Source organism: Struthio camelus, chromosome 6 (assembly GCF_040807025.1).
Source record: "Struthio camelus isolate bStrCam1 chromosome 6, bStrCam1.hap1, whole genome shotgun sequence".
Lineage (NCBI taxonomy): Eukaryota > Metazoa > Chordata > Aves > Struthioniformes > Struthionidae > Struthio > Struthio camelus.
In genome coordinates, this window is record NC_090947.1 from 2,182,862 (window position 1) to 2,208,945 (window position 26,084).

A 26,084-nucleotide genomic window follows, 5' to 3' on the forward strand; every position below is an offset into this window, starting at 1 on the left:
AAAGCACTAGGGAAAGGGGCACGTTTGTTTTAAAGCCAAACAGCCCTGTATGTTTAAAATGCATCAGTGCACTTGTGGTTTATTAGCATAGGATTCCCTTATTAAATTTTCTATTAGCGTGGGATTGCCTGCTCTTGTTAGCTAGTGATGGGTCAGTTTTGCATCTACCTCTGCCCTCGCTCAGATTTCTGCCTGTAGTAGCTTGGTGCTGCTGGCCTTAGTGTCTTGTAGGAAATAGCTAGTCTTGAGCACTTTCCTTTCCCAGTTTTATAAGCCACATTGCTGCCTATCATCTTTTCCAAGTTCTTTTTGAGTGCTTTTATTTTTCTCCACCCTCTCTTTCTGTTTCTCTGCCATTCTGCAGTCAGATAGTTTGCTTTCCCAGCGCAGTAAAACGGAGTGAGAGTTGTCAAGATAGGCGGCTGGGAGTGGGTGGTCAGGCGTTAGCCTTAGGGTCAACATAAATAAGCAAAAGTGGCTCCATGACTCATTTATCTTTTGATTGGCAACAGCTTTGCTAGTGTTTTCCGTCCCCAAAATAGTCAGTTTAGAGAGCTGGCATCTCAGGAAAAGCAGTGTTAACCCCCTGCTTTACAGAAATGCCTAAATGGGAGACAGGATCAACTCTGCTTATGGGTGAACTTTCTGAAGCTCACTTTCTGTTCTGCCTTCTTTTCCTTATGCCTAGAACATCTTTACTTCATATATCTTCATCTCTGCAACGTGCTTCTCTCCTTAAAACTCTTCTGATGAGGCCTAAAGGGAGGGCTGTTGCCGTATGTGTTATGGTAGGACCTGAGGCCCCAGTAAAAGGTGGATGTCCTGTTGTGCTGTGTCCCACACAGTCAAACACCAGCTAGTCTGTACACCAGGCAATTGCAGCTCTTGGCTGGGTAAAATAAAAGAAGTGCTTGACGGATACACAGTGCAGGGTGAAATAACTGCAAAGCAAAGAGATTTTACTGGAAAAGCAAGGTTAGCCAAGAACTTAATGTTTACTGTTGAATTGTGGGTGATCTCTCCTGAACAATATTCTTCTCTGTCCGTGTTGTTAGCTTTGCCTTTGTGCTTATTCTCAACTTTCTCTCTTTCAGGAAGGGTGGGCACAGCTTAAATTCTTTGCAAGCTTCCACGTATTGAATATACTTTCTTCAAGGCATAAGTAACCTAAAGCAGCATAATGTTTCCAGTAACATTATGCTCTTTGTGTCTCTTTCAGTATCACAGACAGTGCTGTAGAGCCCTTAAAAGCTGAACTGACTGAACTGGAACAGTTGATTAAAGACCAACAAGACAAGATCTGTGCTGTAAAAGCTAATATTTTAAAGAACGAAGAAAAAGTTCAGAAGATGATTCTTAACATAAACCTGTCTTCAAAAAGGTGAAGAAGAGAACAAAAAAGCATTGGGACTGACTGGCATTCCTACCAAATAAAAGCAAAATAGCAGAGAAAAATTAAGATATGCCTAGTTCGAGTATGAAATCGTTAAGGACCAGAAGCCTAAACAGAATCTGAAATCCCATTATTACATTCATCTTTAGAGGCTGCTGTTGCCCAGGATAAAGTTATATTTATTTGAGTATACAAGTTACAGAGCTATTAAAATAAGTTGTTTCTTTAGATGTGAACTGTTGTTACTTCCTTACCAGGACTTTGCAGCCCCCTTTTCATTCCTGGCCTATTCAGGGCAGTTTCTGAGCTGGCCCACTCTGCATCCCTTTCCTCTACTCATGCCCACTGAGGTTAATTTTGAACATGTTGTCAAGGAAAAGGAGTTTTAGATGGGTTTTTTTGCCCCCTTAAAACCTATTTGAGATCCCTGCAGGTTAGAAAGTTCCATAGTCCTGTTCATTATTTAGAGGTCTTGTAAAGAAATCTATAAAAGAATACCTTGAGATCAAGAAGTGAAGCCTTGTGTAGCGGGCAGTTCTTTACATCATTACAGAGATGATGTCATGTTTTCAGAGCTATCAGGAATCTTATTAGGAACCTTTGAAAAAGCAATACGAGCATCACCATGTAAGGGAGCAAAAGTGTTTTATCTGTGCAGGTGTTAATTCTATTTTTATTGCATATGTTCCTTTGGAAAGGATTAATTTAAGTACCCGTTTCCTCCCCAATGCATGTTCCTGCAACTTTTTGTATGTGAATAATTTCACTGATTTTTTTTTTTTTTTTAGTTGACTACAGATGTCTGTACTATTTTTCCTGCTGACCGCTTGAGTGTACTGCATGTTAAAGTCCAGCCATACTTATTCCTAAATCTACAAAGTACATTAGAATAGACACAACTACCTGGTGCTGCACTGAGCACAGAAGGCTTTACTCCCCTCCAAGGCTATTCTCTGAAGATTTTTACAATGTACAAATACATGTTCTATTCCCATGTTGTTTGGATTGTGTAGGAACCGGTGGTGTCGTCTTTTTTTCCTTCTTTAACTGGGAAATCTTTTTTTTTTTTTTTTGTGTGTGTGTGTGGCATTTGGACCCTTTTTGATACAATTTTAGTCAGGGCTCTCAAGCATGACTTAGTAGACATAATGAGAGAGATTTGTTTGAATAAATCTCACCTTTTGGTCTTGTCATATTGCAACTTATGGAGACTTTTAAGGACTTACTGAAAACTTTAGAGTAGTTCAAAACAGTGTTTCACTTATCTAAGCCCAATGAAAGTAGCTGCAATCTAAATTGTCTATAAAAAAATTGTGTGGGTACGCACTTGGTAGCTTTAAGTTATTGGTTCGCTCTTTTCTGGATTCATGTATTCCTCACTATGATGAGTTTTGGCGTGATATTTTAACACAGTTGAATTGTTTGAACAGAATACTCATTTATCAATAACTGTTACAAATACCACTTTGTTTTGCTTTTTAGCATGTAACATAAGCAAAATCATTCATTTGAATGCTTTCCCTGAAAACCAATGTGAAAACTGCCAAGAAAATTTAAGGCAACAATAGGCAGAGGAATCCTAGGTAAAATATTCTGTAACTATACCCTGTATAGTGCTTGGCAGTTGGGTATCAAAGATTCATTCCCTTGCAATACGTTTCATGTCATAAGTCCCCTGCAGTTCTTCACATTTGCTTAGACTTCTTGCTTCATATGTAAATATGGCTAGGACTGTTTTTGTAGAAAAGTATAACAAGTACACTGTAATGTGGGTGTAACTGTACAGAGCATCAAATTGTATCATAAAATTATTTTTCTTTTATATAAAATCATTAAAAATGATTGCCTATTTTTCTAGGAAGTGATGTGTTTGCATTGTAAAATTCATGGTTTAAAGTGAAGGGGATATGGAACAGTAGCAGTATCTTTTGAAAGGATAGATGGGATACTTGGGGGAAGACTTGTTTTTGAAAACTTTGTTTGGAAAACCTTTGCTGACTTTGTTAGAAAGCTTTGTTCTGGGAAGCACTGTGGGAATTCAGCTGACCTCTCTCTGATGAGCCATTTCAAGAGAGACTAGCATGTGTCAAAAAATCTACCAAATAGATAATCACAAAGTAGCTTGAGTGTTTAGTATGCTAAGTACAGATGTTTAAAGGGTTTTTTGTGTGTGTGTGTGTGTTTTAATGAATGAGGAAGTGCAGGAAGATTCCTTTTCATTTTGCTTGCTATGTAGTGATCTGGGGTCAGGCCTGAAGGTACTTCGCTCCAGGACTTGGGACTGTGACAGAAATTCAGTGCTTAGTGTAAAGTCACTCAGTTTCTGAACCCAAAGCAATCAGCAGTTTATTGCTTCTAGAAGGAGCTACATCCTAGCTTCTGACGCTGTAAGGGCAAGGTGCTTTGCTGCATGAGATTTTGTTGTGGGTGGAGAGGAAGTTGGGGACTTGTGAAGGAATAAGATAAGTATTCTAAGCTGTATTCTTAACTGTACATGACATTGTGCTCTTTGCTTTTGAATTGTTGCCTCTATTTTTTTTATCTCAATGTTTGGACTTAAAAGCATGAAGCAAAAAAGTCAGCATCACGGTCTGAGTAGATTCCAGAAAGGCATGACTCTTGCTAGTGTGAAACTGCAACGCAGCCCTGTGTTACCACCCTCCCCTGCTCACGCAGGGTTGGAGCCTGTCCACTGTGTTGCAGATCTCGTCACACATGTGGAGGAAAAGGGCTTCAGGATGTCCAGCAGAAACCCGAGGCACAGAACTGATGGGGAAAGAAGGGACGGCCAGTACATAACTTCTGAGCAGTTTGAATGCTTCTCCCATGCAGGGCTATATTATTTCACCAACTGTGGAGGTATAAATGATGCGATTTCCACATAATCTCTACTTTCAGTTTTGGAAGAAGCAGGTGAGTAGGAGTCACTGGAGCTGTCACTGCTTAGCATGCCTTGGGACTTGGATGGGTGTCTACACCCACTCCATCCTGGAGCGGTGAAACTCTTGACCATTGATGCCTACCAGCTCTGAGGTCTGTGCTTTGAGACTTGCAAAGATTTTTGGGGGTGTGACTGGTCACTGCTGATCTGTACAACGTGGTATTTTTGGCAGGTTGATATACTCTTCTGATGCTCTCCTGCTGTTGCGCAGAGCCAGTTGAGATAGTAATGCCTTTGGCACACGTAACATGGCTATGCTTGATTTGATGCAGCAGCTGCAGGAGCCTAACTTGGAAACACGGAGCCTATCATCCTCTGTACTGACGGAAAATGTGTTATAGTGCCAGCCTGAAATGCAGAGAGAGACGAGACTGGAGTCACAGGAGAGCCCGAGTGCCCATGCCTGCCTGCCCTCCCTGGCCCTTTTAAATGCCTACATCCAAAACTACAGGTTTTGTTTGGATTGTTCAAACCCCTGCTTCGCTGGTGTGTGATCCTGTGGGCCCCTAGTCCCTAGGTGCTTCGGTTGCCACTGCCAGAAGCCCCCCTTTAAAAGTGCCTGGAGACTTGTTCCAAGTCCCCTATGCTTGGTGCCTCTCTCAAGCCTCTTTCACATCCACAGACAAGATCTTCCTCCGATGTGGTTTCTTTGGACCACTTGTGCTGGACTGAGTTTGTCAGGAAAGCGGTAGGAGGAAACCTGTTTTTATGTAGTAGCTCAGTGTTTAAGTGTTCTTTTGGGATGTGAAGTGGTAACAGTTCTGCCCTGGGTCAGAGAAGATTTAAAACCTGGCTTTTCCTTTCCTTTAGCTACTCTATTTCATGATATTCCCTTCACCAGTCCCCTTCTTTTCATCTCCCCCTTGCTGATGAAGGCTGTGTGCTCCTCACATGGCAACAAGACCCATGCATTAATCTGTCCTTGCATTAGAAGTGACTGTCCCTTGAAAAGGGGCAGAAAGTATAGTGCTGATCATTAACCTGGGACTTGGAGGCACTAGTTGAGTTCCCTGCTTGCCACAGGCTTTCTGGGAGACCTCAGGGACGTCACCTAGCATCTTCAGGCACCCATTTTCTGGTACTGAAATGAGGTGGAAGCCCTGCCTGCCTCACCATGAGCCCAGATATATTCCAGATGGGGCTATAAATGTACCATTCAGTAGGCAGAAGAAGGGGAGGGAGGAACAAGCTGTCTGGGACAGAGACACCTTTCTCTTCTCTGCTTATGCGGCTGCTGTTAGGAAGGATCCCAGGCCGTGGCTGCTTGCAGTGATAATAGTAACGCACTGGCTGTGCTCCCCAGATAACTGTTTGCTTTCTGCATCATATATCACTTTAAAACAAGAATCAGTTAGTGCTAGGGTTTAATGACATCTAATATCTCCTGCAGTCTTAGCTCGCTCTTTGTCTAGATTTTTTGCTTTGCAGTGTGATGGAATGAAAATAGTGTTAATTGGACTGTGTTAAAGGACTGTGTTAATTTTAAAGGCAGGTTGAGGATGCAGCACCTAAAAAAGCAAGCAAACATCTGGGCCTCAAGAAGGGGAAAGGAGCCTCTGTGAAAACGGACAGGGAAGAGCGTCTGCCTGCCTGTGTGTCTGCCTGTGTTTCTCTTACACATGATGCTTTGCCTGTGCACTGAGCTTGCGTTTTACCTTGTGGGTGGTTCATTAACAAGGGAAACTTTCTAGCAGGGTGGTTTGGGGTTTAAAACCCTTACATTGTCAGGCCCCTTCGGAGCTAATGAAGGCTGACAGTTCAGGGAGGCAGAACTTGTATTTCACGACGTGCCTGACATTCCTTTCTCTCTTGTGCGGGTCGGGAGGTGCCTGCCAGCCCCTCTGGCTTAGGGCTGGGGAGTATTTCTCAACCAAAAAGGTACAGCTGTTGTCAGGATCCTGAAACACAGGGCTGCGCAGCCAGCGAGTGACGCAGGTTGGGCAGCAGGGATGGGACCTCCCCAGATGAAAAAGACTCAGGTCCGAGCATCAGGAGCAGAGGAGCCTGGGAGAGGGCAGACAGTGCGATGAGCTCAGATGGGGGCTGCCTTCTGTTCTTTGCACCCTGCCTCGGGTGAGCTGTCCCCTCACAGTTGATCTAGGCACGAGATGGACTTCATCTGAGGACATCAATGAGTTCTCCAGCTGTTTAGTCTGTTCCCTAGGGTGGGAATGGAAGAGGCTTAGTTCTTTCTCTGTTTGACAGTGCAGGCTGAAGGGTTGAGCTGTGTAAAGTGCAACTTGGCTGGAATTTAGATTTCAGAGGGTCAAACTGTGGTCCAGAAGGCCCCCTGCTCACCTGGGACCTCACCCCTCAACTCGAGGGGTACCTGGACCGGGTGCCCCATGTCCAAATGCACTGGCCATGCAGGCTTATTCTGTATTCATCACATTACTTGGACGTTCTTCATTCACCTCATTCTCAGGTTGAAGTCAAAAACAGGGCAGATGAATTGCTCCCTAGAAATGTGCATTCCTCTGTGTTGTCTGTAACAGTGGCCTTGGGCAGAAAGCTCAAATAAGGCTGTTTACTTCACTGGTATCTAAAACTGAGAGATGCATCTCAGCCATCTACGAGCTACGAGTCCTTCACTCCCAAATAGCTACGAGATCAGGAAGACTCTCTGACAGGGGTGTTCTGACCGTGAAGATAGGTGCTGCGGGTAGCAGGCCCAGCACACCCCTTCAGCCCTGAATTCTCACTCCCCACTGGTATCCTCCAAATGGAGACAGCTTCTCTAATTCAAACAGGTCACCTAGGGGCAGAATTCACTCTAGTTTTGGTCCTGAAGTGACATTGTCCTGCTTGGAGGCAGGTTTATCACTTTGCCTTGGTGCATTTTGCAAATTAGCAGTTCTTGCCAGAGCTGGCCCTTGAGTCCTTATGTTCCAGCTTTGGAAGTGAATGCCATGTGGTTTGTCTCTTTCTGGAATGCCTTGCTGACTCGGAAGGTCAGTGCTACCATGGTTCACATTTCATTATCCTCACCAGCCTTGGAGCAGGGAACACGAGCATCATTACTTTTGCAATGAAATCTCAAATTTCTGATCATGTGTATGCAACCCAGGATATACCATCTCCAACACAACTGCAGAGCACAGGTCCCTGGATCAGGTCTGTCTTGTGTGTTTCTTTATTCCTCTGACCTGGTGCCTGACCTTGCTATAGTTAACCCTGATTTGGCTCGGTGATACTGAGTTACTGTGCTGTTCTTGGGGATCAGAAGACCAGATGGAAACTTCTTCTGGCACAGAGTCCTGGTGGTGCTTGCTAAGCCAGGAGGGCTGAGAGAGGGACACGCTGTTGCTTCCTGCTTAGCCTGCTGTTGCTTTCAGCTGACTCCTCAGTGCAATTTGCTGTATTGGATTTCTTCTTTTATGAAGTCAGAATAGTTTAGAGACCTCAAGGACAGTCTCTTGCCTATTGGGTTACTTCCCTTGAGCACATCTTGGAACGTAAGGGGGGAAATGCCAATTACTTTTAAATGCTTTATAATTGCAAAACCATAGCAATATTTCTTCGTCTGTTAAGAAAAGCCTGGCATTTGTAAGCCAGCCAGGGCCTGCATGATTTAGGGGATGCAGCTCATTGAAAGCTAATCGAAACTGGGCTCGCAAACAGCTTTGCTTTAATAATTAAAAAGGCCCCATCATTCACCAAAGCACCCTGTGTCCATCCACTGTGGAGGCAACCAGCACCTCTGACGTTGCTGCCAGGGCTGCAGAAGAAGCAGAGCAAAACTGTGGCTATGTAGAGCTCAGCGGCCGTAGGACTATGCTACCTCATACGGTACAGGGCGGCATGGATGTTTTTAGCGCTTTTAGAAATTCATCCTTCTCCACTAGTAGACTATGAGGGGTTGGGCCAACACTGGTACATCTTAGGTCAATACTGCAAGATTAATCTGGACCCTATCTCAGCTGAATTAGTGCTCCCTCTCTTTCCAGAGGCTGAACACACATGCAGAGGTGAGTCAGTCTAGTAAGGGGGATGGATGAAGGAGCTGCCAGCCCTGCAATGTTTTTCAGCTACCAGGGAGTGACAGACCCATTCTGCAGCACCCTGAGATAGCTGCCTGGACGGCTGAGGCGTGCCTGTTCCAAAATGCTTTCTGCTATGTTTTGCAAGAAAATATTAAGGAATAATACTTCCTTTTTCCAGTGAGAAATGTAATTAGAAAGAATTAAAAGATATGGTTTATGGTTTAATTTAACGTGATGAAAAAAGGATCAGCTCCCTCGCCCCATACCCAAATCCCAACCTGAGATGATGGCAGCCTGGCCTGGAATTACACCTGACAACCACAGAAGGGAAATGCTTACCAAGAAGAAAAGAGAGCAAATCCACTTTAGATTTATGACTTACTAAGCAGAGGTTGAATGGGTTAACGTTATTTTATGCTGGGCTGGTCCCACAGACTCAACTTTGTTGTGTGCCTGAGAATGGGCTGAAGACTGATTTTTGTTAGCTGTTTTCACAGGTCACTTGTGTGCTCAGGTGCTATTTTGGGGCACTAAGGCTCTTGGTGGTGTATAAATAGTGAAGCATGTGTTCAGATATGCATGGAGCGTGCATTTGTCCCTGCAAGGTGGGGTTTTTCCCTCCCAGGCTGTTTCTCTCTTTTGGCATTTATTTGGCTTGTGACAGTAACTGAGGAGCATCAGTTGGAAATGAATTTGAGGAGACGGCTGGCCCCTGGGCTGTTGATCTCATGGGGTTTTCCCTCTGCCATGCTCAAGCCAGCTCAGTGGCAAGTTTTAATGCTGGGTCCTGTGAGGGAAATACTCCATGTCTTTAGTGTCCCCCAGTCCAACCCTTCTTCTGCCAGGCATAGATTTTTAAGGCAAATGTGTGTTCTTCAGGGGAAGAACCAGATGTTACTTCTTCCTTCAGGATCTTTGAGACTCCTGGCATAGGTCAATGCAAGGGAGCTTTCCACCCCCTTTGAGCCCTCCCAATTCTGGTGTTTTTGCACAGAGGTCGCTTCTAGGGAAACCTCGCACATCTCAGGCATTCTTCCCCAGTTGTCAGTCCAAAGGCATCACAGGACGCATCATGGGCGTCACAGGACAAATGGGAAGAGGTTGCCCAGCCGCTTCCTGACCTGAAACTTCATCCAAAGTGCAGTGCTGGGGATAGGACTGTGGGGGACACAGCAGATTACAAATGCTGCCTTTGAAAGTGCATGCAGTCCTCAAAGACAGGGACTGCGTTCTTTTAGTCCTGTTTTGCTCTGCACTGGATGCTGTAGAAATGCCATCTTTGACTTTACAGCAGAAAGCAATGCCTGAACATAGATAGCAAGAGCCTTCTCCTTGAAGCCAGGGGAGAACAGCCATGCCCTGCAAATGGGTATCCTTCTACGAGGAAAACCGATGTTCTCACACAGTGGAAAGTCTCAAGACAAAGAAAAACCTGCTTCCTGCTGGGTTTTCAGTCTTTTATTTTATTTTATTTTTTCAGTTGAAATACTAAGACTTTTAAAGAAGTGGAAAACCCTTTTAAAGAAAAAGTGTTGGTGGAAAGGCATTTTGGGGAGGTTTCTCTTTTTATGTTTTTTTCTCCATGTGTGACAAGACCAGGTGATTTCCCAGGAAGTGCTTAGTGTGTGCTGGCCCTGCGTAGGGCCAGGACAGGGCAGAACTGAGCTGTGTTAACTGCAGCTGGTCCTTCACCAAAGGGTGAAGTAACAGGCATCCAGTGGTGGCAGAACAAGGGATGGGGATGTTGTCTCCCTGTGTGCATGGGGCAATGTTTAGATAACTCCTTTCTGAGAACTAGGGACAGATGCAACCGTGCAGGCTTGCAGGGCAAGCACTGAAGCATGGTACTTTTCTGAGGGATGTGACACATGGAGGCATACACAGGCGGGCACTTGGCTGCAGGAGTGGGATGAGCTTGCAGACCTGTAAAGACCTTGCTGTGTTTTGCCCTCCTGCAGGACATGCAGTTGGGTAGCTCTCTGCTCTCCCCTTGTTCTGAACAGGATGTCATGTAGGTGATAACTGAAACAAGAAACAAATCTACCTTGGGGGGGGGGTCCATAAGCCTGTCTTTACTGCAGGGTCTGTTAAAGGTTAATAACAGTTGTAACAAAGAGAAGGGAATCTACACAGCAGAAACTACATTAAAAAATCTGAAACAACTGATACAACCCAAAATTTGAGAGAAGCACAAGGCAATTCATTTTCCTGTGAAAAATAGTCCACATGCAGAGGGGTGTACCAGGACCTGCCTTCTCTATGTCTCCTGCTGATCCACCTTTAGAGCTCCATTGCTCTGGAAGGGCAAGGTCCTTGGTTTCCATCCGGTGTAACTGCTCCTGTCTGCAGGGCCAATTATGGACGTAAATTCCTCCCTCCCCAAAAATGCAGAAGAGCCAGTCGCAGTTCCATGTGACCGTAATATAAACTGAAAAGACTTCTACTGGGTTAATGGAAAAGGTGTATTTTAACAAAGCTGTTTTTGTTTCAGAAGACTGACTTGGTCTAGAAGGAAATGGATGGGAAATGGTACAGGCAAGCAGAGCGAAGGCGCTGCACAGTATCTCTCAATTCTTGGGCTCATGGCCTAGCCACAGAGAGTGTTTTCTGGCTAACAACTTTACGTTGGATTAAACTGGTGACAAGACTGCTTCCTTTCTTCTGTACTTTCAGATTTCTCTGCTTTTTGGAACAGTGTCTGCTGATGCAGGAGACCAATTGTCGGCTGTGTTTGGGAGGAGCTGGGGATACATGTTGTATTGCAGAGCTGTCTGGGAAAGAGAAGTTGTTTGGATAAGAAGTAGTTGCTCTGAGCAGGAGGTTCCAAGCTGGTCTGGCTTTAACCTAAGGAGAGAGAGGAAGTCTTTCTGTCCAATTCAAATAATCTTAGAGGTACTTCCAGTGCACGTTACAAAACTGGAAAATGGAATCAACCTAAGGTAGGCGCTGGGTCAGTATCAGTGTGTGGTGCATAGGAACAGACAGGTATGAACCAGAATTGACAGTGACAGACTGTGAACAAGTAGCTTGAACAAAGAAATGCTGGACGTTGTCTCACCTCATCCTCCGAAAGAAATACAAGCTCAGTCTGTAACCATTTGCACCATGTTTTTTTCCTGGAGAGGAGGCAGTGGGAAGAGAAAGGACCCAAGATGGTCCCTTTTACACTGCCTGAGTGATTTCATTGACCATCATAGATATCACGATGCAGTTGTCACTGTAAGGACAGATGAGAGAGACATGAGAGATGTTTCAGTGGTATCCAGCCGCTATAATGCCTGAGGATGCAGAGAGCGAAGTATGATTACTTCGGCATCTTGAAGTATCTTGAGAGTCTGATGACCAGACATCAGATAAACGACACTAGAGACAAGTATACTTGATGAAACAATAGACAGTGTTAACAAAGCACTCAAACATGTGGCCATGTGCATATGTAAACATGTACCTAAATTGTGTCATGGCAGGAGGAAAGGAAAAGTGAACTGACTGACAGGAGTGAATATAAAAAGACCACGCTGGACTCCTTTCTTCTGGCCTTCGTTCACATGGATAATAAAGACTGTAAGTTTGGGCAACTGGAACAAAATGCTTGTAAAAATAAGTGGTGGTAAATGTATATGTGGACTTGAGAATACAATGCTGTAATGGAGCAGCTTTGACTTTGCCTCAACACTGACAGAAATCGCTAAAGGCCTAGTCACCCCACTGGTGCTTATATTCCAGGAGGTAGTTGGAATTGATGGCTCTGACTTTAGAAAAATGTGAAGCTATGCAAGACTGAGCTTGATAAGCTCTCATATAGCATATCTGACTCCAGCCTCTACTGGAACAAGCTGAGAGTTCATTTCCTGCTTGCGCTGGTTTTAAAGCTGTGTTGGTTTGCAGTCACCCATGGCCTCGTTCAGACGGATTCACTGCCTAGTGAACACACACACACACACACACACACACGCACACGCACACACACACACACACACACACACACACAACTGCAGTACCAAATCCTTGTGGCTCTTGTCATAACTGCAAACCTGCACCTGGCTCTTTGTCCGTTGTCTCTCCAGAGATTTGGCAGGAGGAAAGAAAGGATAGGAGAGGAAAAAATTGCTGCCTTCTAAATATCAGTAAGATCTGGAATTCTTTTGCACCTGATGCAGAGCTTGTCTTTCTTTCAAGATGACTCTCACCATGTTGTCTTCTGCAACTACAAGCCAACTGTGTTTGGATTTTCCTCTGCCAAAGGGCAGAGGAAATTACCAGAGGGATTTTCTTCCTGTCCTCCATTTAACATCCTCTGCAGATTTCACTGTGTTATGCTCCCCTCTTGCAGGCCAGTCTCTTCAGTGAAAAGTTACGCCTGGAGGGGGAGGAGGAGAAGACTGCAAGAAGGGATAGATATTATTTAGGTTGGCTAAAGATGCATAGCCCTTCCCTGGGGCGTGCAGCTTGATGTAGCAGGAAGGTTTATTTGTTCTAGTCACACTAAGAGTTTTATTCATGCTTCTTGTTGCTCCTGGCAGGGCAGGAGCTGAATAAAAGTACCCCTCTGTCTCAGCACTTTGGGCCTTCAGCAAACAGTGTACCATGGGTCCAAAGTCCCAACAGGAGAACAAAGCAGGATGCATCAAGACACCTAACTTGTCAAAAGTAGCACCCAACACTGTCTGATTCTGAGTGGCCTTGGTGAGGGGAAGTTGCTGAAAGGGGAAAAGGGAGGAGTGGGAAAAGTGGGAGGAGGGAGATTTTCTGATAGTAACAGGTTTTCAATGTTATGGACCTGTGGCTTTCACGATGCTCGAGCAGAGTGGAACAAGGCAGAGGGGAGCAAGAAATGCTCCCTCAATGGCCTCAGCATCATCCCATGGGATCCTAGTGGCTCTAGAGGTATTTCAGCTGAGGGTGGCTTGCCTCGGGCCAACTGTTGAGCTGGGAGCAATTTATGGCCTGCACAATGGCTAGTTAGTACTTTGCATGGCAGCCCAGGACCCATCAGGTAATTTGGGGGGAAGGAGAGGTGCTCTCCTGCAGTTTTAGTGCTCCCTGGGTCTCAGCTTTCCATTCCTATTCCACAAAAGTGTCAAGAAAGGGCTGGTTTTATGTTCAACTCTGTTAGGCTGAGGGCTGTAAACTCAGAGCCTGTGTTAATAGGATACTTGTCTTTAGGAGCCAAAATGGAGGGTGAGAGACCAAGGGTCTCACACAGTTAAATACTGTTCTATTGTGTTGGGTTTTATATCTGCTGGTAGGAGTGATCAGAAGCTGTGTGGGAACGTGCATTAAATGTGTTATTATGTTAAAATGTCACTTTCTCAAGTATCATGTGCTATATTTGCACGGGGCTTGTGGGCTCTCAGCATGCGACTGTGGAGAGCAACTGGAACGCAGGACCACCCGAAGACATCCAGCTGGTTCCAATGTAGTGCTGTGGAGGGGAGACGGCCTGCGCTGTGCTGGGGCGGCCTACAATAAAAGGCGTGCACGAGCTTCCACTGCTAGCCTTGGCGTTTGCATCTGCTGCTGTCTGGGCTGGCTCTGCTGGGCTTAATGGGAACAGCTACTGCATGATGCAGGGGAGAGGATATGCTTGGAGCACTGCCTATGAGGGAAGGAGCCCTTCTGGAAGGGGTTAAGTCCTGCTTGGGCTCATGCAAACAGCGTGGTTTTATGGTCACACAGGACAGAGTCCCAGGCACCTGCTGGCACTTCTGTGCAGAAAAAGGACTGTGGGAGCGGGAGGCTTTGTTGCGCTGTTAAAGGCCCCAACGTTTTTGGAAAGCTTTGGGTTAAGTGCAGATTTCAGTGCCCAGTTAAGGCTGAAATTCATTGAAAAAGGAGGGGAGGTTTCGTGTGAGGTATCTAATGCCCACTTTAGTTCCCTTCCGGCTCACTCCCAGAGCCTGCTCAGAAAAAACGTCCTAAATTATTTTGTGCAAGTGCAAAGGCCCCTTTCTCATGTCAAATACTTAAGCGACGTTCCTGCTATCTCTTTGCCGCTCTTACTTCGGACCTCTACACCTCAGTATATTTGCAATAGTTGCTCTGACGGTTTCCTGCAGCTTGGCTCTCTTCTACGCTCTTGGACTTGTTGGAAAGGCTGCAGACATACTTCTTGATTGGGAAGGCCAGGAAGTCAAACAGTTTTTGGTGGAGGAAATGCTCAACCAGCGGTGCATCCAGTTCATGATAGTTCTCTTGCTTGCTCTGACATCCGTGTGTGGTAAATGTTGTGGTAAATGCTGGGTATAGTATTAGGCTTTATCTGGCCAGGAAGGCTGACATCTCTGCAGACATCAAAGGCGGGAAGCCAAAATCTCAGGATTTGGAAGAACAGCTTACTACTGGAGTCATGAGGCAGAAATCCTGGAGTGGGCCTGAGCCGTTCTTAGAGAAGTGCAGAAGAAGCTGTTCAATGAACGTACCGTTAATTCACTGTCTTTTCTGGCAGAAAAGGCATCCAAAAAGGCAGTGTTGCTTGGTTGCACAGCTGCTGTCAAGTTGAAGGACTGTGCCAGCCCATCTTCTAGGAGGCAGCTTAACTGAAGGCAGCTTTAGCGGGACCATGTGCATTGCATTAAGTACATTGCAGGAAGGCTGGCTGCCTTGGCGAGCCTTGCTCTGCGCAGTTGTGTCTTTAGGTTTGGAGGAAGGATGGTCTGGTGGGACAGGCTGGGACATAAGAGCTTTGCAAGCAGTTCTTTGCTGTGCCCCAGCCTTAGTGTGTGGTCCGTGAATGCTCCTGTCTCTCAGCGTTTCTTCAGTTCCAGTATCAATAACAAGGCTCCCTTTCTCCCATACTCTTTTCTTCTGGTAGCTGCAAGCTGGACACCTGGCTTTCCAAGCCAGGTCTTTGAATGAGAGAATGATTTGTGCCACCAGAAGTTCATTTGTGGGCCTGACGAGTAGGACAGCTCTTCAGGACAGCCTATGCAGGGCAGGAGTAGCAAAGGTAAAGTTTTTGGAGCCAGCCAGACCCCTACTTTGGGGTTAGGACTGTTCGGTTTGCCGTGTCTGGGGCCCTGGAGGTGGCTTGGGACCAGTGCACTGTGGTAATAGGAATGAGGACAAATTCAGATAAGACAAGTGATATGTTACCCTTAACACTGAAGAAAACAGAAATGGTTTGGTGAAGCTGAGACAACATTTCTGGAGCAATGTAACTGTTGTGTGTGTGTGTGTGTGTGTGTTTTTTTTTTTTTTTAACAATTTCCTGATTACTTTGACTGCTTGATCTTACAGCCTGAGTATTGCCCTGGTGTTATTTCTTTGCATTTCATTTCCTAAGACATCCTGAAGCGCAGGGAGTGAAAAATAAAATAAAACCTGGCATGTATTTTACAAGCTGTGCTGGCTTCTCCCACAGACCCCGTCAACCCTTTGAACCGCAGCTGTGCAGATAGCTGAGGTCACTGGAAAGGCTCCTACTGACTTCAGGGGGCTTTGAATCCATCCCATAAGTAACAGCGCTGTGGCGAGCCTGACCAAAAGGCCATTTTGGTGGAAAAGCTCCCACTAGCTCCAGGAGGCATCGGACCAGGCCTGGAGAGGCTTGGTCGCAGCTTGGCTGTTTGCTCTCCTGCCAGAGGAGCTGCCTTTGTAATGCCAACCCTGAGAGTCAGAAAAACCAGGAGGCAGCCCCTCCTGGGAGGGGACCCCTGGGGCAGCAGTGCCAGGGAAGGGGTCTGTGGTTGTCTCCTCACACCAGGTGGGACTGCAAGGCCTCATCGGTGTTGCTAGCAGAGAGGGGACTGCAGGACTCCACCGCCCCAAAGTGCATTGCTGGGCACACAGTGGCCCTGTGTCCCAGGCTGCCCTGACGTTGCTGCTGGCTACAGCGCAAGCTAGCAGAGCTACATCAGGCTGCCTCTGGGCACATACCATGGCCTGTAAGTGAAGGAATGAGCAGAATCGTATTTTTGAGACTTTCAGGTGGATCATGGTTTTCAGCCCAAGGCCAGACTTCGGTCTTCTTCCTCCAGTGCTTGTGGCAGCTCCCAGGCATGAGCCTTTTTTCCTTTGAGCTCTCCTCAACAACAAGAAGTGTGGTTAGAATTTTTTTGAATGGGGAAAGTTTCTTGCCCCAGGCCAAGCTGAGAAACGTGGAATGGATTTGAATCAAACCTTTTTTTTTATTTTGGAATTTTATTTAAAGAAAAAAAAAAGTGCCTTAGGCAAGAGCTGAAGCATGGAAAATTTTATCCCAAAAGGTGAATGCTTTATGAAATTATGAGCGTGTGAAAACAGGTGGTTAAACTGAAACGATTTCACAGATTTAAGTACAGAGGGTGCTACCAAAAACTTGTTATAAATCCTGGAGTGAACTCTTCTTGAAAGGCAGAGGTACAAGAACAAGCCATCAGCAAGTAACCTGAACCACTACCAAACCCACAGGCGGCTCCAGAACCAGTAAAGAAGCCAAGCAAAATGAGAAAAGGTTTTCTGAAAGGTCAGCAGGGGAGCCGAATCCAGGCCTGGGCTTCAGTGTTTGAACTCAGTCTCAAAAACTACACCCCAGCGATTGGTATCTGGCTTGGACAAATCTTAACATGCAGCACCTGATCCAAAACCTGCTCCAGTCAATAGCAAGCGTTCCGCAGACTTCTCCCAGCGTTGGATCAGAGCCTTAAACGTGCAGCCAGGAGGAAAAGCATATCGGCATACTGTGCTGCAGTATGTTGCGAGGAGGGGGAAGGGCTGGCACTCCGTGAGAGCCAGGGTTATGCTGGCCTTTACTCTGAAAACTAGTGGATGTACTGCTGAAGGAGGAAATAAGGTCCGGGGGGAACAAGGTCATGCTGAATCTGGAGGTCTGTAGATATGAAAGGGAGGATGTCTTAGATCAGGAGGGACAGCTTTACAGCCATAGTTGGAGTCATTATAACTACAGAGGCTAATTGCATCAAGGCTTTGTTGTGCAAGGCACTGTCCAAACAGATGGCAGGAGGGGGACCCTGTCGCACAGCAATTTTAGTCTGCACAGAAAAGGGCTAGCAGTGCTTTTTCATTGACTGGATGGTTTGAGCACAGAGTACAGCTGTCATGTTGTCCTCTTTGCTACAGACTTTGCCTAGAGAGATTATGGAGTCTCCATCCTTGGAGATATTCAAAAGCCATCTAGACAAGGTCCTGGGCAGCCTGCTCTAGGTGACCCTGCTTAAGCAGGGAGGGTTGGACTAGATGATCTCTAAAGGTCCCTTCAAACCTCAACTGTTCTGTTGTTCTGTGACTGCTGGAGTCGGGGGCCTCTGAAATCGAGAAACACCTCTTCTGAGAGGATTCAGGAAAAATAAATAAGAAAATACATTTGCTTGTTCAATTAGTGAAATGTCTGGTAAGTAAAAGTCCCTTTTCTCTGGATGAGTGTGCCTCCATGTGTGCGTATATGCCGTAAAGGTGGCCAGGATACTTGACACCATTTTCTGTACTGGGAGACTATCTGTCATTTCGTCCTTTCTTCACGAGTCCTTGACAGAAATGCAGGACCCCACCACCTTGCCTAGGGGAACCTAGTTCATCCCATGCTTAGCCACCCACCGACAAAACTCACAACTGAAAAGTGTCCGGCTTTGCATAGAGCTGATGTAGCTCAGCAAGGACCTGCCAGGGAATGAATGAGATGTCCCATGCCTGTTCCAATGAGTTGTCCGACTCCATTCTATTTGGCCTCAGCCCACCGGGGTCCTCCCAGAGGGCTGCTGAGGTTAGCTGCGGGGGGCACTGTTGCTCCAGCTTGACACCTTGCTCCCAGCTTTGTTATTAATGAGTGCTCAGGTACTGCTTTTAGGATCTTGGTCACTAAGAATGAGCTGATTTCTGTTGTGTTACTAAAATGTAAGTGTGATTATGAAGTGTTATGATATATGGTCTGTAGAGTTTTACAGCTGCGTCTTAAAAGGCTCATAGCAAGAAAAAAAATGGCTTAAACTGGAAGCCAGAAATACAGTTAAATTAAGGAGTACAATGGCAATGCTAATTAAAATCCCTTGGAGGGAAGGGGGGAAGGAAATGACCTAACTCCCAGCACTGTCACAAGATGGTCATTGCCTAGGGACAGGAACACAGAAAAGAGGCAAGCTAGAAGCTGGAGAGACCAGCATGGGTTATGGGAGGTCAAACTCTTAACTTCTCCTCTCTTCCATGTGGCAGAGGAGATGAGTATCCTTGTCTTGTCAGAAGAGCCAGGAGTGGCATAGCAGCCCTGGAGAACTTGCCTGTTGCCTGAATGATTTGGTGCCTGGAAACAGAATCACAGAATCACAGAATCGTTTAGGTTGGAAGGGACCTCTGGAGATCATCTAGTCCAACCTCCCTGTTCAAGCAGGGTCACCTAGAGCATATTGCCCAGGATCACATCCAGGCGGGTTTTGAATATCTCCAGCGAAGGAGACTCCACCACCTCTCTGGGCCACCTGTTCCAATGCTCTGTCACCCTCACAGTGAAGAAGTTTTTTCTCAGGTTCAGATGGAACTTCCTGTGGTTCAGTTTCTGCCCGTTGCCTCTTGTCCTGTTGCTGGGCACCACGGAGAAGAGGCTGGCCTCATCCTCTTGACACTCCCCCTTCAGATACTTGTACACGTTGATGAGATCCCCTCTCAATCTTCTCTTCTCCAGGCTGAACAGGCCCAGCTCTTGCAGTCTTTCTTCCTAGGAGAGATGCTCCAGCCCTCTAATCCTCTTGGTAGCCCTCCGCTGGACTCTCTCCAGGAGTGCCATGTCTCTCTTGTACTGGGGAGCCCAGAACTGGACACAGTACTCCAGGTGAGGCCTCCCCAGGGCTGAGGAGAGGGGCAGGATCACCTCCCTCCACCTGCTGCAACACTCTGCCTAAGGCAGCCCAGGATCCCACTGGCCTTCTTGGCCACAAGGGCACACTGCTGGCTCATGCTTAACTTGTTGTCCACCAGCACTCCCAGGTCCTTCTCGGCAGAGCTACTTTCCAACAGGTCAACCCCCAGCCTGTGCTGGTGCATGGGATTATTCCTGCCTAGGTGCAGGACCTTGCACTTGCCTTTGTTGAACTTCAGGAGGTTCCTCTCCGCCCACCTCTCCAGCCTCTCCAGGTCCCTCTGAATGGCAGCACAGCCTTCTGGTGTGTTAGCCTCTCCCCCCAGTTTAGTATCGTCAGCAAACTTGCTGAGGGTGCACTCTGTCCCTTCCTCCAGGTCATTGATGAATATATTGAACAAGACTGGGCCCAGGACTGACCCCTGGGGGACACCACTAGCCACAGGCCTCCAACTTGACTCCGCGCCATTCACCACAACCCTCTGAGCTCGGCCATCCAGCCAGCTCTCAAGCCACCTCACCGTCCACTCGTCTAGCCCACACTTCCTGAGCTTACCTAGGAGGATGTGATGGGAGACAGTGTCAAAAGCCTTGCTGAAGTCCAGGGAGACAACATCCACTGCTCTGCCCTCATCTACCCAGCCAGTCATTCCGTCATAGAAGGCTATCAGATTGGTCAAGCATGATTTCCCTTTGGTGAATCCATGCTGACTACTCCTGATCACCTTCTTGTCCTCCAGATGCTTAGTGATGACCTTCAGGAGGAGCTGTTCCATCACCTTGCCAGGGATGGAGGTGAAACCACTAAACCACTAAAGGTGACCTCAACCAAGATGTAGAGTTGCAACCTGCAGCACTTTGTCTTAAGCATTTTGGTTATTTCTTTTCATGTCAAGCAGTAAATCTTTTAACAAGCTGCAGAAGAAGTTGGTTAAAGGTGTTACTCTCTGTAAATCTTCCTGCAGGGGCACGGGTGCAGCCTACGTTCCCTGCTCCAGTAAAGAGGAGTGCACTAGCATCTTCCTGGAAAGTCCAGCAACCAAGACTATTGGTCCTGGAGACCATAGGCTCTGTAGGAGCCTGCAGGGGGTTCCTCCACTGAACAGCAAAGTCCTGGCTGTAGGCAGGTAAGTAAGTGTCTGGGTTGTAGACCACAGTTTGCTTTGGCGAGGGGCAGTGGAAAGAGAACTTGAGATTTAGGGATTCTTTTGGATCCCCAGTAGACAAGGCAGGAACAAATTCATAAATGAGCACAGCATGCACAAGAGCAAAAGCTGGAACGTTGTCTTCACCAGCAAAAAAAAAAAGAAATGCAAGGTTGCCTTCTTGCTGAAGAAGCAGATTATTTTCCTATGTGCTAATGAGAAAGGAATCTATTTTTTACCTGGGAATTCCCAGAGACCCCTTTCAACTTTGTCTTCAGTTCCCGCGAGGCAGGATGGGTCACTGAGGTTTCCTTGCCAGCCTTCCCAAGCAGGGCCTTGTTCTGCCATCTCATTTCTACCCGGAGTGGCTGTTCTCATTCCAGGCCCAGGCAGAGGTAGCACAGCATCCATTGGACAAGTAACTGTCCCACCAGTGGAATTTCTCTTTGTGCCCTCAAGCCTGGCAGAAAAGCTTTCCCAGAAAGCACAAGTCTGTAGCATCCCTGTGAGGTCAGTGTGAAACCCGCTGCAGGCGGATGGGACGTTCCCTTCCCCGTCTTTCCATTTCAGCCTTGGCCCTCACATCCCTTGGGGCTCTGGAGAGCTCCAGGTCATTTATTCATGCCTTGGCTCCAAGCTCAGCTTTTTCCTTCAAACCAGTCCAACTGGAAAGCATTTAGGAACTGCTAGCCTTGCTGTTCTCCATTTCATCTGCTTGACACAGTATCTTCCATTCTCTTGGACTGTTAGGAGTTAATTAGGTAAGTTGATACTTTCTGGTCTTAGCCATAACTTCAGTACCTCCTATGGTGAAGGTGCAGTCTTACAAGACGACTTCAGGTCTACCATCCAGTTTTTCTTAGACCTAAGTCAGAGGGGATGAGGCTTTTTTATGTGACACCACCCATTTTGACTGCCGATTCGCACAGCTCCATCCTGCTTAGTCCAAAATCCAGATAAATTTAGATCAGACATAAAGTCCTGTCAAAGACTTGCATATCAAAGCAATAAGGGTAATGCCATGGGAACACAGTTACATTCACTGCACTGGGATATTGGGTTCTTCTCCAGTTCTGCAAGAGACTTCTATCTTCTGTGGCAAGTCATCTCTCTTCCATCACTTCAATTCAAAGCAGTTTACAGCACCATATTTGTACATGCTGTAACACAACAGAGCTAGGTCTGGCAATAGTGCAAATAGAGAGCAGTAAAAATAATAGAACGGAATTAATAGTGGCTAGTAATGACTAATCTCTCCACATGTTGGAGACTTGCTTTCTAACACGACAAGGTATGATTGTCTTTCTCCTCCTGTGTTCTTAGCCTATAGGGTTTTCTGCAGATTTCATAAGTGTATTTGACAGTGTAAAATGCCACTCCACGTTTCATGGTATTGATAGATGCACTTCAATGGGCTTAAAGAATGGTCCTTACAGACTAATTTGTGGTACTACTAATGCAGTATCTCAGCTGAATGTTGAAAATAACCCATCACCTCAATGAGCAAGCAACCAGGATGGATTTTCACAGCTGGTAAAGCTGATCCACCATACCCTGCATATGGAGAAAGCTAATTTCTCTATATTTTTTTTCCCTGTATCTGATAACCCAATCCTTTTCCTCTGTGTTCTGGAAAGATGTAATTTACACGGTGAACAAACTCATAGCAGGAGGAGCTGAATGAATTCACTGTGAGCAGATCAAACCTATATGAAAGAACCCTTGCTCCATGTACTTCTCTCAGTTTAATGGAGGAGAGGAAAAGGGAGACGGGGGACATTTCTGACAAAGGATCTCGCAGGTAAGCATGTAAGGTTAACAATTAACAATTGTTAACAACAACTTAAGTCCCCAAGATCAGGACCTAATGGTAGAAGATGAAACGATCTATGCAGGCCCCAGAAATGAGGAGTTTAAGGGTGAAAAAGATGCTGTGGGCTGGAGTTTCCAGCTCTCCATGTCACTTCCTGGGGGAAAAAATAAACTCTCAGATCTGATCAAAACCCTCTCCGGAGGAGATACTTCCTGGGAACTAGTGCTTTGATGGCTGTGAAATGCATAAAAATTTTGTTTGTGTACCTGGGAAACTAAAGTCAAGCCTCCGCATGCAACACCAATGTGTGTACATAAATCAGCAAGTGGAGTGCCCATTAATGTAAAGTGCCTCCTTTCTGGGGGCTGTGAAGGAGTCATCCTGCAGACAAGATCAGTCAAGAGGGAGGAGGTGAAGTCCTGTCAAGATACGACTCGCAAAGCCCATTAGCAATTTCATTTCAGAAGAGATACTAGGATTTAATACAGCTGTCAGCATCATTCTTCAGGTCACACTGCTGCATAAGAGAGAGTGTTAGAAGCTGGGGCTTAAACTAAACAGATTTCCTATAGGAAACACACACAAAATTACATTGCTTCTAAAGTTACTTTTATAGACATTTTCCCTGGGAAATATTTCTCCCTGGAAAAATAAATTCACAGGATGTAATTAAAACAGTTATATGTGTACACTGGAATGGCCCCCTTTAAGTGCTTCACCAAATGCACCACTAAATAAAGGAATGAAAGCCAGCTTTGTTTAAATCTGTTAATAACAATATGCATTAATTATAAAATGAGACATTGCTCTGTTAGTTTATGGTTATGAAAATAGCCTTTAATAAGGTTGAGACTGGAGTATTCAGCTTTGCAGTTGCCTGCAGTGTTAAAAGGGCTTTGAAAATCCACCATAATCTACTACTTTTACTTGTCGAACCCTGACTTGATAAAGGCAGCAGGTATCAGATTCCATACCCCATGGATTGTGTTAATAACCAGGTGCTGCTGACTCTATTTTTTTCTGCTTTTCTTGCCCTTTTCTTTGTTTTTAACTTTGTTTAAAGAAAGAAACAATGGCATTGTGTTAGATTTTAACGTCCATGCTTTGAGGAGCAAAGCGTAAGAGGTTTCTCCTGATTCATCTCTGCACCGAGCAGGGTGCACTGGCACTGCCAGATCTACTCGGATACGTAGGCGTGATAGCTGCCCCTCACACACCCCTGGCCCCACCACCCCAGCCCCACCACCAATGCACGGCAAATCCACTCACCCGGCTTTGCAAAGTGCCTAGACTGCAACAAGCCTTTTCTGCCTGCAAAAGGGTCCTCAAGGGTGCAGGGGGCATCACAGCCTGACACCGAGCAGAGGCAGGCAGTTTCCACGTGTGGCTTCCTGCTTTTGGAGAAGCTTTGTGAAATATCAGGATGGGAAGGCAGCCTGCTTCATCAGTATTTATAGCCCAGCAAAAATACTCTTAAGAGGCTATTCTGTCTTCCTTCCCACTTCTCACACCGCAAGGATTAGGTAATGTCGTACTCCTGACCTGTGGAAGGGATGCTGGGTGATATTAAAAGCAGGCTGAGATAGTCATACTTGTTAGAGATGCTTTTTGTGCTGTGGCTTCTTGTGACATTACCCATCAGCTCCTGCAGCCTGTGCGGGTTTGGGGCAGCCAGGCAGGGGGTAATTGCTCTGCCATTTGGAGGAGTGACTTGGAGGAACTCAGGAAAGCATTTACTGGGCTCTTCCAGGAGGGAATCAGCACTGTGTCGTAGGCAGATCCCTACCCACGCCTTTTTTCTTCTGTGTGCTCCTTACATAGTCCTTTGGTCATTTTATACTGAATTATACCTGATTAGGTATCTTTTATTTTTCCTTCCATTAGTTTATTTTGCCTTTTATTGTTTCTTCCTAGGGATACAAGCTAAAAGCCAAAATTGCACCTTTATTCCAGAATATCAGTACCTACAAACTGTTTTTTTTTTTTTTTATTGCTATCGCTATATTGCTGTCCTGATCACCCATAAAGCTTTTCCATGTCCTTCAGTCACGACTGGGCATGTTTTCTCTATCTCTCTCAAGTAGATCATGGTGAGGTTTCTAATGCATGTCTAGTAGAGGACTTCCTTTGGAGCGAAGAGGTAAGAATTTAGGGTCATCTGTTAAAAGACATGTTGCACCACTATAAGCACTTGCGGGAGGACAGATAGCATAAGAAGCATTGCTAGAAGAGTCAAAGTTATTTTTTCACTGCAAGCTGCTTTTTGGTAACCAAAACATTTTACATAGCCGCTCTGGAGCTACTTCCAGTAAAAGAAAAAAGACAAAAGAAGCACAAAAGCGTGAACATGGCATTGATCTGAAATACCTTAAAATAGAAACCCCTTCACTGGGGGGGATTGGAGCAGGGGGAGGTGGTTAAACTTGTGGAGTAGAGAGTCCGTTTTCATTTCTTAATTGGCTCTAAACCCCGTCACCCTGCCACTGTGAGCAAAAGCCAGGCCAGGCAATGCTGCCCGTGAATCGCTTCACAGCTGTTTAGCGTCGCTGCATCTGAGCGGGGAAAACAGTCGGGGAAATGCTTTATGTTCACACTCCACCTCGGAGGTAGGCCAGCATCCAGAGCGTATCATAAAATACACAGGAATATTGCTGGTTGGCAACACGCTAATAGTTCGTATACCTCCTCTTTCCAAAACATACCTTTCTTCATTTAATTGTTTTAAAACCGCAGCATGTTCGCATTACCCTCTACGGAAATCACATTTAAAAATGACTTTGTAGTTTCTTTTTTTAGTGTTAGGATTTGAGCAGGGGGGAGTTCTTGCTTTGTTTTGTTTCCTTAAATCCCCCTCACCATAACCGCCGGAGGCTTCTTGTTCCCTTTTATTCTCTTTGGGCTCAATTCAATAAATATACATCCGGCTCCTTCACAGCCATAGTCTGGCTTAATGAAATTGTGTTAGGCACTTCCAAGAGAAGGATGTTTATTTTTCTCCACTGATTTCGTTAGACTGGCCCAGGCCTCGCGTGCCCGGCGAATCGATCTATAAAGAGACCCTTGTGATTGCAGCAGGGACACCGTGTCAGCTTGTAAGTGCCTGCACTCACTCACCACTGGGATTCTCTTACTCCAGAGCTGGGGCGCGTGTGGGTGGCTGTCTTTTCTATATACAACGCACAGAAAAAAAGTTTACTCAGGGCACACTGTGAAGGTGGAAAAAGTCAAGCGCTTGCAAGGCAGATCTAGCTAGAACTGTCTGGAGAGGCTTAATTTGTCTGTCTGTGTGAACGCCCTGTGGAGGGGTCTACTATTTTTGCATAGTCCTGGGCTACAGCCTTCTGCTTGTTTTTCAGTTGTGGCGTTTTCTAACTGTTGCCAGAACGCATCACCTTTACACTGTGCTTTCTCCACAGAGGTCCAACACCATGGCGATCCTGATGCCTGTTCTCAGCTGGACACAGTGGCAAACTCGGACTCCTTTGAAAGCACAGCCACTAAAGGAAGACGGAGGCCTAGATGGTGCTGGAGGGGGACTTAATGAGCTTTTTGTCACTAATAAAGGTTTTTGATTTTGTTGTTCAGTGCTGGTAAGACTGAATTCACCTCCTTGTCTGACACAGCAATTCTCCTTTGAGTCACTGGGAGCTGCACCCTCAGGCCTGGATTTGGATGGCCCAAAACATCTTGCTGTTCCTACGTGACCACTTGGCCTGCTCAGAGCAAGGGATGTTTTGCTTTTCTCCTATGATATCTTCTCCCCAGTGCAGGCCAGGCTATGCCATGGGCTCCATCTCACAAGGACGTTTGAGCTCCAGGTGTTATGCCAGCCTCACACTGAAGTGTCATTTTTGTCCAGGTCTATGTCACAAAACTGTTCCTCTCCTTTTGATGTCCAGCCTTGCAGAGTGTCTGCAGCAGAGGCAGGACTCCCTTCTCATGAGATTTTTTTAGGAGTAGCCTGGAGGCTGCCAGAGGGACACACTGGAAGAGCCACCCCACATCAGCAAGAAAAGCCAGCAA

At 46.1% G+C, this 26,084-nt stretch overlaps 1 protein-coding gene across 15 annotated transcripts in view; it reads left to right on the top strand.

The window, feature by feature from the left end:
- TRAF3IP1 (TRAF3 interacting protein 1) overlaps positions 1-25,645 on the top strand; it is a 75,499-nt gene extending 49,854 nt beyond the window's left edge. For 6 of the 15 annotated variants that reach the window (XM_068947730.1, XM_068947732.1, XM_068947734.1 and 3 more), the window contains 2 exons: positions 1,220-1,381; positions 25,478-25,645. In XM_068947730.1, coding sequence (XP_068803831.1) covers positions 1,220-1,381; positions 25,478-25,502 — 187 coding nt within the window. In that variant the 3' untranslated portion in view covers positions 25,503-25,645. Of the gene's footprint in view, positions 1-1,219; positions 1,622-2,181; positions 3,248-25,477 lie in introns of those variants that run through there. The other 9 variants (XM_068947740.1, XM_068947742.1, XM_068947743.1 and 6 more) reach the window with 3 other exon arrangements.
- Positions 25,646-26,084: the final 439 nt, after the last annotated feature.